General features: G+C 44.1%; 2 protein-coding genes across 8 annotated transcripts in view; one reads left to right on the top strand and one right to left on the bottom strand.

Annotated features, from left to right (window-relative positions):
• Positions 1-2422, top strand: part of oxr1a (oxidation resistance 1a) — a 106340-nt gene extending 103918 nt beyond the window's left edge. For all 7 annotated transcript variants that reach the window (XM_035525883.1, XM_035525886.1, XM_027009529.2 and 4 more), the window contains 4 exons: positions 582-734; positions 1120-1215; positions 1410-1483; positions 2089-2422. In XM_035525883.1, coding sequence (XP_035381776.1) covers positions 582-734; positions 1120-1215; positions 1410-1483; positions 2089-2224 — 459 coding nt within the window. In that variant the 3' untranslated portion in view covers positions 2225-2422. The remainder of the gene's footprint in view (positions 1-581; positions 735-1119; positions 1216-1409; positions 1484-2088) is intronic.
• A 2981-nt stretch (positions 2423-5403) lies between these two features.
• On the bottom strand, positions 5404-13515 carry sqlea (squalene epoxidase a). Its single transcript, XM_027009528.2, has 11 exons — positions 13072-13515; positions 12174-12432; positions 11526-11703; positions 10597-10693; positions 10027-10140; positions 9556-9727; positions 9290-9385; positions 8663-8805; positions 6708-6804; positions 6251-6338; positions 5404-6143 (listed from the first exon to the last, which is right to left on the bottom strand). Exons 1-11 carry the CDS (start codon positions 13333-13335, stop codon positions 5951-5953), a joined length of 1701 nt encoding a protein of 566 aa, XP_026865329.2. The 5' UTR covers positions 13336-13515; the 3' UTR covers positions 5404-5950.
• Between the last annotated feature and the right edge of the window lie 294 nt (positions 13516-13809).

Here is a 13809-nt window from a genome sequence, read left to right as displayed (position 1 = left end):
GGCCGCACTCTCCGGTGCCCTGGGGCTCCTGGGCGTTTGACGGCTCCGGCACTCTGTGTACAGATCAGCTGAGGTGGCCGTTCTCTCCTAGTTCTTTCTACACCCCAAGGCCCTTTCTACTAGCCAATCAAATCAAGCCAGGTCATCATGCTGAGTGATGCACTCCCGAGTGTGGCGCAAGCCTTGACCCACCACAGGACCCAGAGGAGGCCCTTCACGCAAAAGCAGGGTCTGCATGCTACCCCACCGCTTCACGCGTGTCAGAGAGCGTGTTAGTGTGCGAGGTGTGTAGTGTTCGGTTAGCCTGTCTGCCCGCTGCTGTCTTAAAGGTCAGCTCTACTGTAATTGGGCACTGATGGCTCTGGCGTTTCAGCGTTCAGTTTCACTTCCCTGATGGGGCACTGTCTTCTGTCTCCCCATAGTCCAGCCACGTTTTCCCATCACCAGCGGCCCTGTTTTGATTCTGCACTTGTCCCTTTCCCCTTCTCCACCTGGGCTCGTGAAAACCACCGTGGCCTCGTTGCCTTCACTCCCCCCTCCCATCACTCCACCAATGATGTGTCCTGCCTTCTTTCTCTCAGCTGGCAAAGTACCTCCCGCCGCGCACCATTGGCTACCCCTGGACTCTGGCCTTCAGCACAGCCAAGCACGGCATGAGCATCAAGACCCTGTACCGGATCATGCAGGGGCTGGACTCACCGGTCCTCCTGGTCATCAAGGACAGTGACGGGCAGGTTAGGCTCCACCCCCTGGCCTCTCAGAATGGCTGAGCTCACCATAAACAATTGCTTGAACATGCGCTAGCATTCGGCGCGTGGCTAGCAGGCCTCTGATAGCCTTCTTTCACTATTAGCCATGCGAGTCTTCTTTAGGGCATGAGTTCCCAAGTTAGCAGAAGAGCCTATCTAGCAGTCACCAGTCCTACATCTTTTAGCCATAATAAATCGCACATTACATGTAATGTTTCAGTCTCAGAAGAATGCAGAGATAAGCACATGCTATTAATTTGAGGATTCAGACATTCAATCTGTAAGTCTCACTGTGTGTTCATTGATTGGGCCTGGCTCATTCTCCCTATAGTCCAATTTGCTTTTGCTCATTACCTTTCTGTGTTACTAGCTGTTTGGGGCATTGGCGTCTGAGCCGTTCAAAGTCAGCGAGGGCTTCTATGGCACAGGAGAGACCTTTCTCTTCAGCTTCTATCCAGAGTTTGAGGTGGGTTGGGTGAAAGGCTTCCATCATTCCCATCAAGGCGTAAACGATTCTTTGACGAATGCAAATGTAGAAAGAGGATACAACACTTGTTAGTTTGTAATACTAGCAGTCAGTATGCTGGGCTAATCTTTCATGTTGCAGATCTGTTGCATGAACATCAGGTTGTTCTTAAAAAATTGGTCTTGTACTTTCAGGTCTACAAGTGGACAGGCGATAACATGTTCTTCATTAAAGGAGACATGGACTCCCTGGCATTTGGTGGCGGAAGGTCAGGATTTTTTAATATTTGTCTAGACATTTTTGCTTCGCACTGTGTTAAAGTACATTTTGTGCCATGCACTTTACTCTGACTGTGTACATCACTGTTGGCCCTTTCAGCAACAGCTAACACACGACTGCCCTTAACATGTGTTGATATTAAGTCCAATGAGGTTTTTTGGGGGGTTTTTATTTATTTTATTTTTTTCCCCCCGAAAGGTGTAGTTTTAGTCGAGATACTAGACTGCTCCAGTAGTGCTGAAAATATTGATGGTTATCAGGACCGACACTGTTTATCCAGCTTGTGACTTGGAGTGAGATTCCAAAGCACTGGCCTGCCATGGTGTATCTTAAGTGTTGCCACGCAGAAACGGCAATAAAGCACAACAGCTCCCCAAGGGCACAGCAAAAGACTCATTGACCTGGCATGTAGCCTTCAACAGCAGCGTCTCCACCCTGTCCAAATCGGTTTCAAGGGCTTTTCTCTCAACCTCAGGAGCCTTGTAGGGTTATTATGGTAACCTATAATAATGCTGCCCTGTTATAGCAGCCTTGAAGACGGTGGAACAAGAGAGGGACTTTAAAGTAACGTTTAACCCCTTCCTTCTCTTGCAGTGGCGAGTTTGGTCTGTGGCTGGACGGAGATCTCTACCATGGCAGGAGTCACTCGTGCAAGACCTTCGGGAACCCCATGCTATCCATGAAGGAAGATTTCTTTGTGCAGGACATTGAAATCTGGTCATTTGAGTAGGCTGCTCATGGAGGAAGGGAGAAAGAGAGAGAGAGAGGGAGAGAGGGAAGGAAGAGCAATGGCTCCAGTTGGGACAGATAGCCAACCAGATGTTCCCATGCCCAACAGGGTCCCAACCTAAATGCGCATCACCTTGGCTCCCAGGAAGCCTGTTAAAGAAGCATAATACCTCTATGCTTGTTGTCGTATGTTATTTCTGCGATATTTTATATATATATATATATATATATATATATATATATATATATATATATAAATAAATATCCTCCTTGCTTGTGCTGTTAGGCGTGCATATGCTTCGTTTAAGTGCTCCAGTGAGGAAGGGGCTCAAGGGAGGCCGTCAAGAGGAGGCACCATGACGAATGCCGATGAGCGTTCAGACTTGGAACGACGGCGCAGCCGTAACACCGAGCGGAGATGGGTGGGGGTATATGTTTGGGACTGCCAGACACCCACCAGTGTCCACAGGGTCTGTAGGATGTCAGTAATGTAACTTTGGCCTCACTGGAGACCAAAAAAAGAGAGAAAGAGAACCGACTATGATCACAGTCCTAGGCCCTCATGGGCCAGCAAGACGCTTCGGGGAAGTGACGGAATCGATCGCCAGGGCGATGTCTGTGAAGGGTGGGGTTTGGGGGGGGGGGGGGGGGGGGTCACTGCGCGTTCGTCTACTGCTTTCCCCTGAAGCAGATTAATCGAGTGTCGTGATGTTGTCGTCTTTCTGTTCACCATCTTAGATTGCCGTGTTGAAGCACATAACCCTTAATCTGTGGGGTGGGGGAAGAACAGTCCCATAGTCGTAACGTTCTGTTAAGTGGGTGTGAGTGTGTGTTTGGGTGTGGGTGTGTGTACGTGTGTGAGTTCAGCTTCCTCCGACGCGGGGGGTTGTGTTTGTAGACAGTAATGTGTTGCAATAGATTTTGTGGAATATGCAAATTCCTGTCCTTGTAACCCTCGGTAATCCAGGTGGGGTGTGTTGCCCCCCGCCCCCTACTTTCAGACTGGACTTGTAAAGCTTTTACGTCTCTACAGAACAATTGCTTTTCTGGGTATCATTTGAAAAGCCGGAGATGTGGTTTGTTTTTCATAAATATGACAATTATATATTTATGTATATAATTATATATCAGATTATATATATATATATAATTATATATATATTGCTGTTAAGTGTGACAGTGATTTTTTTTTTGTGCTGATATCTCAGCTGTTACCAATATAATGTACAGTATCTTACCCTGTAAATGAATGTTAAAATAGTAGATTTGTTGCTGTATTACACAAATACACAAAGTGGATTGGTGGGTTGCTTCTAGCACTTTACTCTAGTTTTAAAGCCAGATTATTTGGCTTCATTAGCAGTAGCTGGACAGATTTTTTTTTTTTTTCTCCTTTTTCATTTGTCTATTTAGAAGACTAACAGATGTTAACTGTGTAGGAAGACCTGTCTACAGTACAGGAAACCGCAAGGCAGGTGTAGCTGAAGTTGAACAGGGAATGCCAGCAATTCCGTGGGGTTGAGGCTCCCCCACCGTCTACTCCACACACGAAGGGAGGATGAGGAGTGGTGAGGAAGAGCAGCGACTGGCCAGGCCACTGTGCCCGTCAACTCTCAACCGTGCCGGCAAGCGGACTCCAGAGCAGATGAGAGCTGCTATAAACCAGCACTCAAACTCACTGTCACTGGAATACAATGTAAAAGCAATTTTAAAAAATAACAAAAAACGAAATCTAAATAAATTATTGTAACCAGGGATGCGAGTTGTTTTCGTTATTTTGTAATGATATGAAAGTTGTAGCTGGTTGAAATCAAAATGTCAAGGTGCTCATAGATGAGGATGGTGTGTTTCTGGCTGAGGCAGTTTGCTTATAGAGGCTTTAAAGATGTGATTAACAAGGCCTGCTCAGTGAGGCTTCAGGAAGGTCTGCTGTCGGCTGGGTTCTGCTCCAACCCTACAGAAGGAGCTTTATTAATCTGACTGGAGTTGGGTACTTCTCTGGGGCATTGGACCTAATAGAATGAGATTGACTAGCCCTGACACAGAACCTCTTATGGCAGGTAACCATGGCAACATGCCTTTGTCTTTGTTGTATATTTTTGTTAAAAGAAAACGAAAAACCCTTACACTAAAGTGTTGCTGTTACCCTCTGGTGGTTGCGATTTGTTGTTCCTACTGGTTCATCAGATTTGGATTTCAGCCCTTTCCTCGGCTTCCTTCTGCATCGACTTTGCTGTCGGTAAGGACACAGCCAACCAGAGAGATGAAGACTTGTAGAAGAACCTGCAGGCTCTGTTGTCCGAAGGACGGGTCCAGCCTGCATACTCTGGGGCTCGAGAACCTCTGGGCCTCCCTCCTCGCTCCATCCATCTTGTGGTCGCGGGAGCTCTGTGGTCCACACGTCCCCCCGTCATACTGTCGGCCCCGGGCAGGACCGCGCATCACTTTCGAGGCGATGCAGGCGTATCCCTCCGCTACCCCTTGGCCCTATTTCCCCTGGCAGATCATGTCAGATATAGAGAGGCCCAGAGGCTCATGTCTCTGGAGGGAGCTGGAGCTATATCGTGTCCAAGGGTCCCGGCGTCCGGGACACTCGGGGCCTACCGGCTTTTGGGGATGTTGGGACCAGCCCATGAGAGAGTAGGCAGCAGAGATTTAGATGGGGATGGACAGACAGCTGAGATACCAGAATCTGATCTACACAGCCTACTGTACCAAGCCACAATGGACATTGACAAGTTTACAAGTAATTTTTGTTTCCTTGCATAAAGACATTTCTCAGCATACCTGTGGACTACACATGTGTAATAGCTCAGTCTGTTGTATTATGTGAGTATGTGCAAACGACACAGAAAACAGTCGATTACTTCAGGTTAACAGCTGCAGATCCCGCAGACCTTTAGAACAGCAGGGCATGTATTGCTATATGCCAGCTTAAGAGCGCCATCTTGTGGATGTTTTCTATAGGGGTAGTAAGAAAGTAAGCTGTCCCAGAGTGAAATGTATTGAGAGCAAGCAAGAAGTAGAGTTAGCACAGCTATGTCGTAGTGAACATTCTACAAACGACCTTTGTTATACAATCATGAAATCTGCTGGAAAGTCCTACAGCTCTAAATATGAGCATTTCTGTTTATTTGAAAAGTTATACTGGATATCATACATTTTACAACCAGTTGTCCAGTACTAAGCACTTAATTATTTAATTAATTACTTGGTAATTAATTATGGTTTCATAATAAGGAAAATCACATATACAGTCATACACAGCAGGATATTATATGGATATTTTTCCAGCCTTCTGAATGTTATGTACAGAGTCTACACAAGAATAATACAGCTTGTTTGAATTACAAATATTTTTCCACAAATTTCATATTGTATTGGAGTTTGAGGTGATTGACAGTCCCAAAGAGAGTTGTATGCCAGTCTCTAACAGCAACTATTTTACATGTGACATGCTTTCAGAGCAGATTATAGCACAATTCCTCCTCAACACCAGATATTTTAATCATAAGCAGAACACAAGTGACATTTCCATCCATTAGGACAACCAAGTGAACTATTCAGCTGTTGAAAGGACACTGTCCATTTTAAATATAAAACTCTAAAGCTCTAATTGCTCTAATTAAATAGATCTTTTAGATCAAAGGTACGAGGCGTTTCTATGGAAATAGGCCTCATGGAGCGTGTTGGCTGATTGTCCTTGGGCTGGTCACATCAACTGATCTCAGTACAGCAGGTACTTGAGCTCAGAGTATATGAGGGGAAACATGATGGCACAGGCGCGGTACAGGATGGCGGCACTGCTCAGCAGGGCCCGCGGCTTCGTCAGCCACGACTCTGACCTGAAGCTGAAGTAGGCGGCGTACAAGGCCACGGCGAAGAAGTGTCCAATCAGAGTCAAGGGTTTGGGAGTCAGCCTGATGGGACACAACACAGTTCCCACGTCAACCTCCTCTAAGCTCAGACAAGACGGCTCTAAAGGATGGGGAACGCGACGCCCTGTGGGTGCGTTTTGATCACTCACACAGAGAGTAGTCCGACGGGCCCGTTGATGCACTCCCCGCCCAGCTTGAAGTAGTGAAAGCAGGCTCTTCTAAGCTGGTGCAGAGAGCCTGAAAAGAGTGAGAGTACTGTTTTGAGACAGAAGAGTTCAATGCAGTAATCAAATCTCCATAATCAGAATCCTCTGAGGAAGCCACTGCAATAAGAGATTTCAAGATGAAAGTCTTTGCTAGTCTCCCAAGTCAAGTAACTCCAAATCTCAGCATAGCTGTTAAATTCCATTAAACCGAAATGCAACTGCATTGAATTGCTGCACATCTTTCCACATTATTTTCCAGTCTTTGGGGATCAGTTGATTAAGAAATGTTCAGTGAGTGTGTTAGTGTTTGTGTGTGTGTGTGTGTGTGTGTGTGGGTGGGGATCCTTTACAATCACCCATGATTTTAAAGTTCTATGTTAATTCAGTGAGGTGGGCATACTGTCTGTAGCAGAGAAGAGCCTGTAGAGGGCTTGGGCCAGCACATTCACGACAAAGGAGTGTGATGACTTGCGCTCCCAGTGGAATCTTTTCTTTGCCTGTTGATCGAAACGTTGGATTAGCCGTCCTGACTGATCACTTCGCTATGTGCTCATCTACAGTTGTGTGCAAAATAATAGCAGTGTTTAAAACAACTAAGAAAAAGCTCAATCCTCATAATAAATAATACACATTCCCATATACACAAAGGCACTGGGAGCACTGCACATTCAATTCCAAATGAAAACATGAACGAAATATCAATTTTTAAACTGAAAATGAAGAAAAAAAGAATAATGGGCTGTTGAAAAAATAGCAGTGTCTTCATTTTCATTTACAAACTCGAATATTTACAGTATAAACTGAAAGTTGTTTACAGATTTAGCTTTTCTGTTGATCACTGAACTAATATTTAGTTGTATAACCTTTATTTCTGATGCTTTGTATCTGTGTGGCATGGAGTCAACTAACATCTGACACCTGCGAACAGATATTCCAGCCCAAGATGATGGGACTACATTCCACAGTTCTTCTGCATTCTTGGGTTTTGCATCAAAAACAGCATTTTTGAGGTCACTCCACAAATTCTCAATTGGATTGAGGTCTGGGGATTGGGCTGGCCACTTCATAACATCAATCTTGTTGGTCTGGAACCAGGATGTTGCCCGCTTGGTGTGTTTGGGGTCATTGTCCTGCTGAAACACCCATTTCAAGGGTGTTTCTTCTTCAGCATAAGGCAACATGACCTCTTCCAGTATTCTGATATATTCAAACTGGTCCATGGTGACTGGTATGCGATAAATGGGTCTGACTCCAAAATATGAGAAACATCCCTAAACCATTATACTTGTACCTCCATGTTTTACAGTCTTCATAGTGTACTGTGGCTTGAATTCAGTGTTTATTGGTTGTCTCACAAACTCTCTGCAGCCTTTAGACCCAATAAGAACAATCTTGCTCTCGTCTGTCCATAGAATGTTGCGCCACTTCTCTTTAGGCCAGTCAATGTGTTCTTTGGCAAACTGTAACCTTTTCAACACATCTCTTTTTCAGCAATGGTACTTTACGAGGGTTTCTTGCAAATAGTTTGGCTTCACAGAGGCATCTTCTGATTGTTGCAGTACTCACAGGTAACTGAATACCTTCTTTGATTTCCCTGGAGCTGATCATTGGATGCTTCTTTGCCATTCTTGTTATTCTATGATCTACGCGGATGGTAGTGTTTCTTTTCCTACCACATGTTTCTGGTTTTGTTTGCCATTTTAAAGCATTTGAGATCATTTTAGCTGAGCAGCCAATTATTTTCTGCACTTCTTTGTTTCCCCCTCTCCAATCAATTTCTTGAATAAAGTTCTTTCTTCTTCAGTACAGCGTCTGGAACAACCCATTTTATGCACTAAGCAAGGGATAAAACCAGCAGCTACAACAGTTGCTGCCCTCCTTCTTTAAATAAGGGCCATAATTGGCACCTGTTTCTTCATAGAATGAATGACCTCACTAATTGAACTCCTCACTGCTATTAATTTGAACACGCCCCTTTCATTAAATGAGTCAATTACACCCAATTAGCAGCATGCATGTCATGACTGTTGATTCTATTGGTCGCCCATTACTCGCCTACACCTAGTCATGAATTTTTTGCCCAATGTTGTATTATCATTTCTGCCAAAATCAGTAATTAAATACATTAGTGATGTTAGATTGCTATTATTTTGCACATAACTGTATATCCACTGTATTTGGCTAGATACTATTCTGCTTAGTTCTAAGCACACATGAGAGCACACGTGATTGCCACAGGTGTGTTTCACAATGACAGGTTTCTTAAACTATGTGGGTTTTTTTTTTTTGGTTTTGTTTCTGACACCCTCAGATTCTGTGTCTGGCACATGTATGGCTTGCGCGCACTTCCTCTACCTGTAGCACCGCACAGTCGTCGTAGAGATCGGGGATGTTTCGGAGAAGAGCTCTCCAGATGCGGACATCGTTGAGCGCCACGCTCATCCCTCCTCCGGTCAGCGGATGGCGCATGTTGTAGGCGTCTCCCAAGAGCAGGACCCCTGAAAGGACGGAGACGGAAAATGACTCGGGATTCCTTCAACTCTTTATTGTCCTCACGTCAGCGGGTCTTTGATCGGACCCTTGTGACTCGGCTCATAGTGCGTATGATAATTCGATGATGATGAGTTTAATGGGCCGTGCTGTGTCAGAGAAAACGGCAAACCCTGTAGTGGGCAGGTCCCCCAAGACCAGAGGAGGGTAACTCCAATTTACGGCATTAAGCCGTTCATTAAAGCTGTCAAATTGCCTCTCCCCTCTAAAGCCTATTTGCATTTATAGTATTTTGTTATAGTTAACCCGCTACTGGTCACACTAGTAGGACGCTTGCCTGAGGAGTATGAGAACCCCTGTGAGAACTCAGGGGTTTCCCCGTGTGTCTAATATGAAAGCCATGCACATGTCATTGCCCTCCTGCTTAAAGCACGTCCAGACCATCGTAACTGGGGGTGAAGCTCTCGAGGCCGACCACCCTGCTAAAGCTACCTTGTTTATTGACTGGTGAAGGAGGCAGGAAGCTGGCAGGCATCACCCTCAGCCGCTCGTTTTGCAGGGCCACCATGAAGGGCTCCTGGAGGTGCTCTACCGACAGGAGAGGAGACGCCATTAAAACAAACAAAAGCACCGTCGCCAAGACGACAAAAGCAAGGAGATATGATGGTGCACTCCGGAACGTTTGAGTAACATTTGGATCGCTCGCTTGTTTTTTAGTGTAATCTAAAGTGGGAAAGGGAGAGCAGGCCTGTCTTTACCTGGGAGCTGAGGATGAATGTTCTCCACCATGTATCCTGTGAGGTCCCTGGGCATCTCTCCTCTGATGTCCACCAAAACCCTGGTCTCGTTAGAGGAGATCTGATAGATCAGTACCGGACTGGGGTCTGCCAACACCAGCTCTGCATGGTTGGCCTTAAACTGTGGACAGTCCTAAAAGAGGACAGAATACAGCATATATCACCAGATCACAAAAACAGGCAGGCTGAATACAATGTAACGACAGATGAACTTATTTACAACTTTACAATTTATGCTCCCTTCCTTTCTATTGTTACAAACTATAGTAATTTTAATACATATTATGGTAAACCCAATAAACAGAATATAAGTAGTATTTAAAATATATTCACAATGCAAAATATAGCTATAATAGCGGCTTTGTAGTTAGGTTTTGTACTCATTTTTCCTAACATTTCTTGCAGTAGACTACATTCAATGTTTTCTCCTACCTTCATTAAGCATCCAACAAAATGGGAAGAGACCTCGACCTTCCCAGACACAAGGTTCTTGCGGAACTTGGAAAAACAGCCATCTGCAACTATTGTCAGTGGAGCATGGATCTCCTAGTGGGAAATAAACAATAGTCTAGAATACCTGCAAGGCTGTTCTGCTGAGCATTGGTATTGTATTGTTAACCGAGGGCGACTCTGTTAAACAAGCACATGCCCTGGCCAAACAAACAAACAATGCACTAAGGAGTCAGATTTTTCTCTCTGTGAAGGCAGGTTATCATCTGCAAAGTTTCAAGTTCAAAAATGTATTTTATCCAAAGCAACAGTCATTGCACTGGTAATATTTTCTGTCTATTTGTATGGTTAGTTCTGAAAATGTATTAATGAAAGACAAAATATTGGAATGTACAGATGGATTTTTACGCCTATAAAAAATATTATCTTCGTTAAAGTTCAAAGGTCATTCTTGTCCAAAGTAAACATTGCTATTGTGATTTTAGTCATGAATTTGAGTATGAAGAAAAGTGAAAGGGCTCTTCAGTCAAGTGAGGAGGAGAGAGTGTTTACCTGGATTTTCCCACTGTCTTTTTCCCTGTACTGGACTCCTGTCACACAGTCCTCATCCCCATCCAGGCTGGTCACGGTACCCTCCACGAGTGTCACACTTCCATTTACAAGCAGGCCACAAACACAGAAGAACACCCTGGAATGTCTCAAGGCCTTGGAAATACTATGCATGTCAATGAAAGGGTTAATGGAAAGGGTCTTAAGAATGGCATTTGACCCCTAACATACTAACGGAGGATTATTTCGTGAATCGTTAAATGGATCGCCCAGATGCTACTCGGACGAATTAGCCTGCACCGCGCAGACAGGAAGTAGCTAATATACCTGAATTTCTTTTTAAACATGTTGACTCTTGACGCTTGAATGCCTGCTTAAGCAACAGAACCAGTTCCAAGCGAGATTCTTTACAATATCAGGAGCATTGTGCAACAGCTGCTTTATTAAAAAAATGAGTACGGCTTAGTTTAAATAATCTCTACGTTATCCTAACATTTATATGAGTGATTTACATGTCTGCATATTATCTCAGCATCTGAACTATCCTAATCCTATATAGTTATATGATTGTGTGCTTCAGTCTGCTAGAATATTTTATTCATCGTGTGGGCATGTAATCGTGCTCTGTTCTATCACAGCCGAGATTCAGACTTGTTCTGAGCTGTGGAGGATTTTGAATGACCCCCAACTGCACAGACGTTTGCGAAGACTGTCACCAGCTGGATCAGGAGTTCTGTATCAGGATTGGAAGTAAACCCTCCAGTAGCAGGGCTGAGCATCACTAATAACAGAGGGTTTCTGCTCTGGGCCTGGAAGGCCACTGATCTGCTCAGTCTCATGGTGTCCCCACGGCAGCTCAGTTGATTTAGCTCATACACGGCTGAACAAGGCCTGGGGCAGCAGTGGGTCACCTGAGGGGCGCCAAGACTCACTTGGGCTCTCTGAGTGCAGCACGGCGCAGGCCCATAATAAAGCGACCGTAGTGGAACGCCCGGCCGCTCTGAACGCCACCCTCCTGCTGGGGGTAGGGAATCTCCACCTTCGAACGGCTTTCCATGTCATGGACCACGTACCCACGGATCACATGAGCATCCAGGCCTTCTGCAGCATCTGCAGGAACATAGGAACATCAGCAGGGAAAACGTTTATTATGGATCCAATCAAACTGGAGCCTGTTGGCCAAGTTTAGCCCAGAGCCTTCTGTAGTTTGGTCCAACAAACCAAACAAAAAAACGATTTGGGTGATAGCGTTAAATTAGAACTCTTGGCCTACCACACATATTTCACCCCACCAGGTTGCTAAGTATTATTTGCAAAAGACACACTGAAAGAACAGAAACCATTGTCCAGTGAGAACCAAAGTTTTGTTGGTGAGTGCATAATTAGATTTAAAAAAATTTTTTTTTTTGGGGGGGGGTGACGATTCTTTTCTCAAGGTTAAAATATGGTTAAAGTGTAGTTAAAAGTCTCACTTGTTGAGCAAAATAAATAAATAAATGAAATGAAACAAAATAAATGGCCTGAGCTTTTCATGCTCCCTCCAAACAATATGTGTGCAAAATTGAATGGAGTCCCCCAACCTTCCAGCCCCAGTTCCCTGAGCGCCTGGTAGCCCCCTGGCTGCAAAAGCTCTCCTACGATTCTGTCAGGTTCCTGTAGGTCCCTCTCCACCACAGTGACCCTCCGGCCATCTCGTGCCAACACGGCCGCCAAGGCTGACCCCAGCACGCCGGCACCCACGATGACAACATCCGTATCTGAGCCGTCAGAGGTGTGGCCTGGGGCGCTTTCAGTATTCTGAGATTCTTTAGTTTCCGCCCTTCTCCTCTTGACACATCCCTATTTGTGTACGAAAACAAAAAAACCACAACACTGGCATAAGATATATAGGATTTTGAAATGCCTAGAGTTAAAAAACAAAACAAAACATTGTCATAAAGTTTAAACAGATTCGAATATTGCATTTAAAAACTACATTAGGTACAATACCTACATAGGTATATTAAGTACATTAGGTGTATTTTCATTTTAAAAGTCCAAAGGCCCTAAAGTGATTTTACTATAAAACGATTTTTGAAAAGGAGCCCCTCGTGCTGTAAAATACTAAACCCATACACCCTTTACACTCGGTCTTTTGACGCGTCTTGAGTATTAACAAATACAGTCGAATATGGATTATCCACATAAACATGTAGTCGTAGACGTATACAAAATAGTTTCAAAAAGAATTTAAAGAATTAAATGAGTTTAAACCAACTCTAAATACACGAGTTAAAAACGTCGTACAAACGGCAGTGCTTATTTACATATAACAGAAAACAATGTAACAGCAAGTTGTTGTCGTAACGGTATGAGCGGATTTGTATTTTCTGCGATAACCAGCGATCTGTTTTAATTAGATTAATCAGAGCACGTAGGGCCCAGTTAAAATCTGGAGTTAAAGTCATGACAAAAGTCATTAAGTCAAGAACAACTTACCTTTTTATTCGCCCCGCCCGCGTTCTTTATATTAGAAATATTTGATTTATGGAAGATTTTACTAGCTAAAGGTAACGTTGATAAGAGGTTCAGCGGCAAAGTTAAAATCAACGTTTGGCCGCGGTACCTGGCAAAGGTCAGAAGCAAGCCAACCATGATAAAACCCACTGCTGCAAATATCAGCTCTTTTGAAGCAGAAGTTAAAAGAGCGTCGCATTTTTTGTAGACATATGTCAAACTTGCTACACCCAAAAATGTCCACATTGTATAAAATTGTAGATAAAAAAGTGAACAGTTTTGTGCACAAAATTTTTATCAAAGTAACTTCCAAAAATGAAAAGTGGACAGTAGACAACTGATCTTTGATAAAGTCAAAACCAAAATCCCAAAGAACTAAAAATAAGACGGTTTCACGTTAAAATTACAAAACATGATTCCTCCTTGAGTAGAATCAGTCTAAACCTTTTGAGCGCTTAAAATTTAAGTTATTCCACAGTGTTCAGGTCATGCACGAACTGGCGTCGGTGCTATACTTTCAGAGGATGATGAATAATTTATGCTAATAAATAAACGGATAGACTTTCAGTTCGTAGTTGCTTGTGTCCCGCCTTCTTACCTGGGATTCAACCAATCCTCAATGATTAAACCGGTGAGCAGAGCTCACGCTATCTGCCTATTGGCCCATCCTAGGTAGCTGGTTGGGGAACGGACAGCAGGCGTAGTAGTATGATATGATGT

This window comes from Electrophorus electricus, chromosome 5 (genome assembly GCF_013358815.1).
Source record: "Electrophorus electricus isolate fEleEle1 chromosome 5, fEleEle1.pri, whole genome shotgun sequence".
Lineage (NCBI taxonomy): Eukaryota > Metazoa > Chordata > Actinopteri > Gymnotiformes > Gymnotidae > Electrophorus > Electrophorus electricus.
Note: the sequence above shows the minus strand (reverse complement) of the source record. Positions and strands in the feature narration are given on the sequence as shown.

Excerpts from the sequence above, each read along its gene's own strand:
- sqlea (XM_027009528.2), bottom strand. The coding sequence starts at position 13,335 with ATGTGGACATTTTTGGGTGTAGCAAGTTTGACATATGTCTACAAAAAA. Across the intron at positions 9,728-10,026 it reads TTGTTGGATGCTTAATGAAG|GACTGTCCACAGTTTAAGGC; the intron begins GTAGGAGAAAAC and ends GTCCTCTTTTAG. Across the intron at positions 9,386-9,555 it reads CATTCATCCTCAGCTCCCAG|AGCACCTCCAGGAGCCCTTC; the intron begins GTAAAGACAGGC and ends TCCTGTCGGTAG.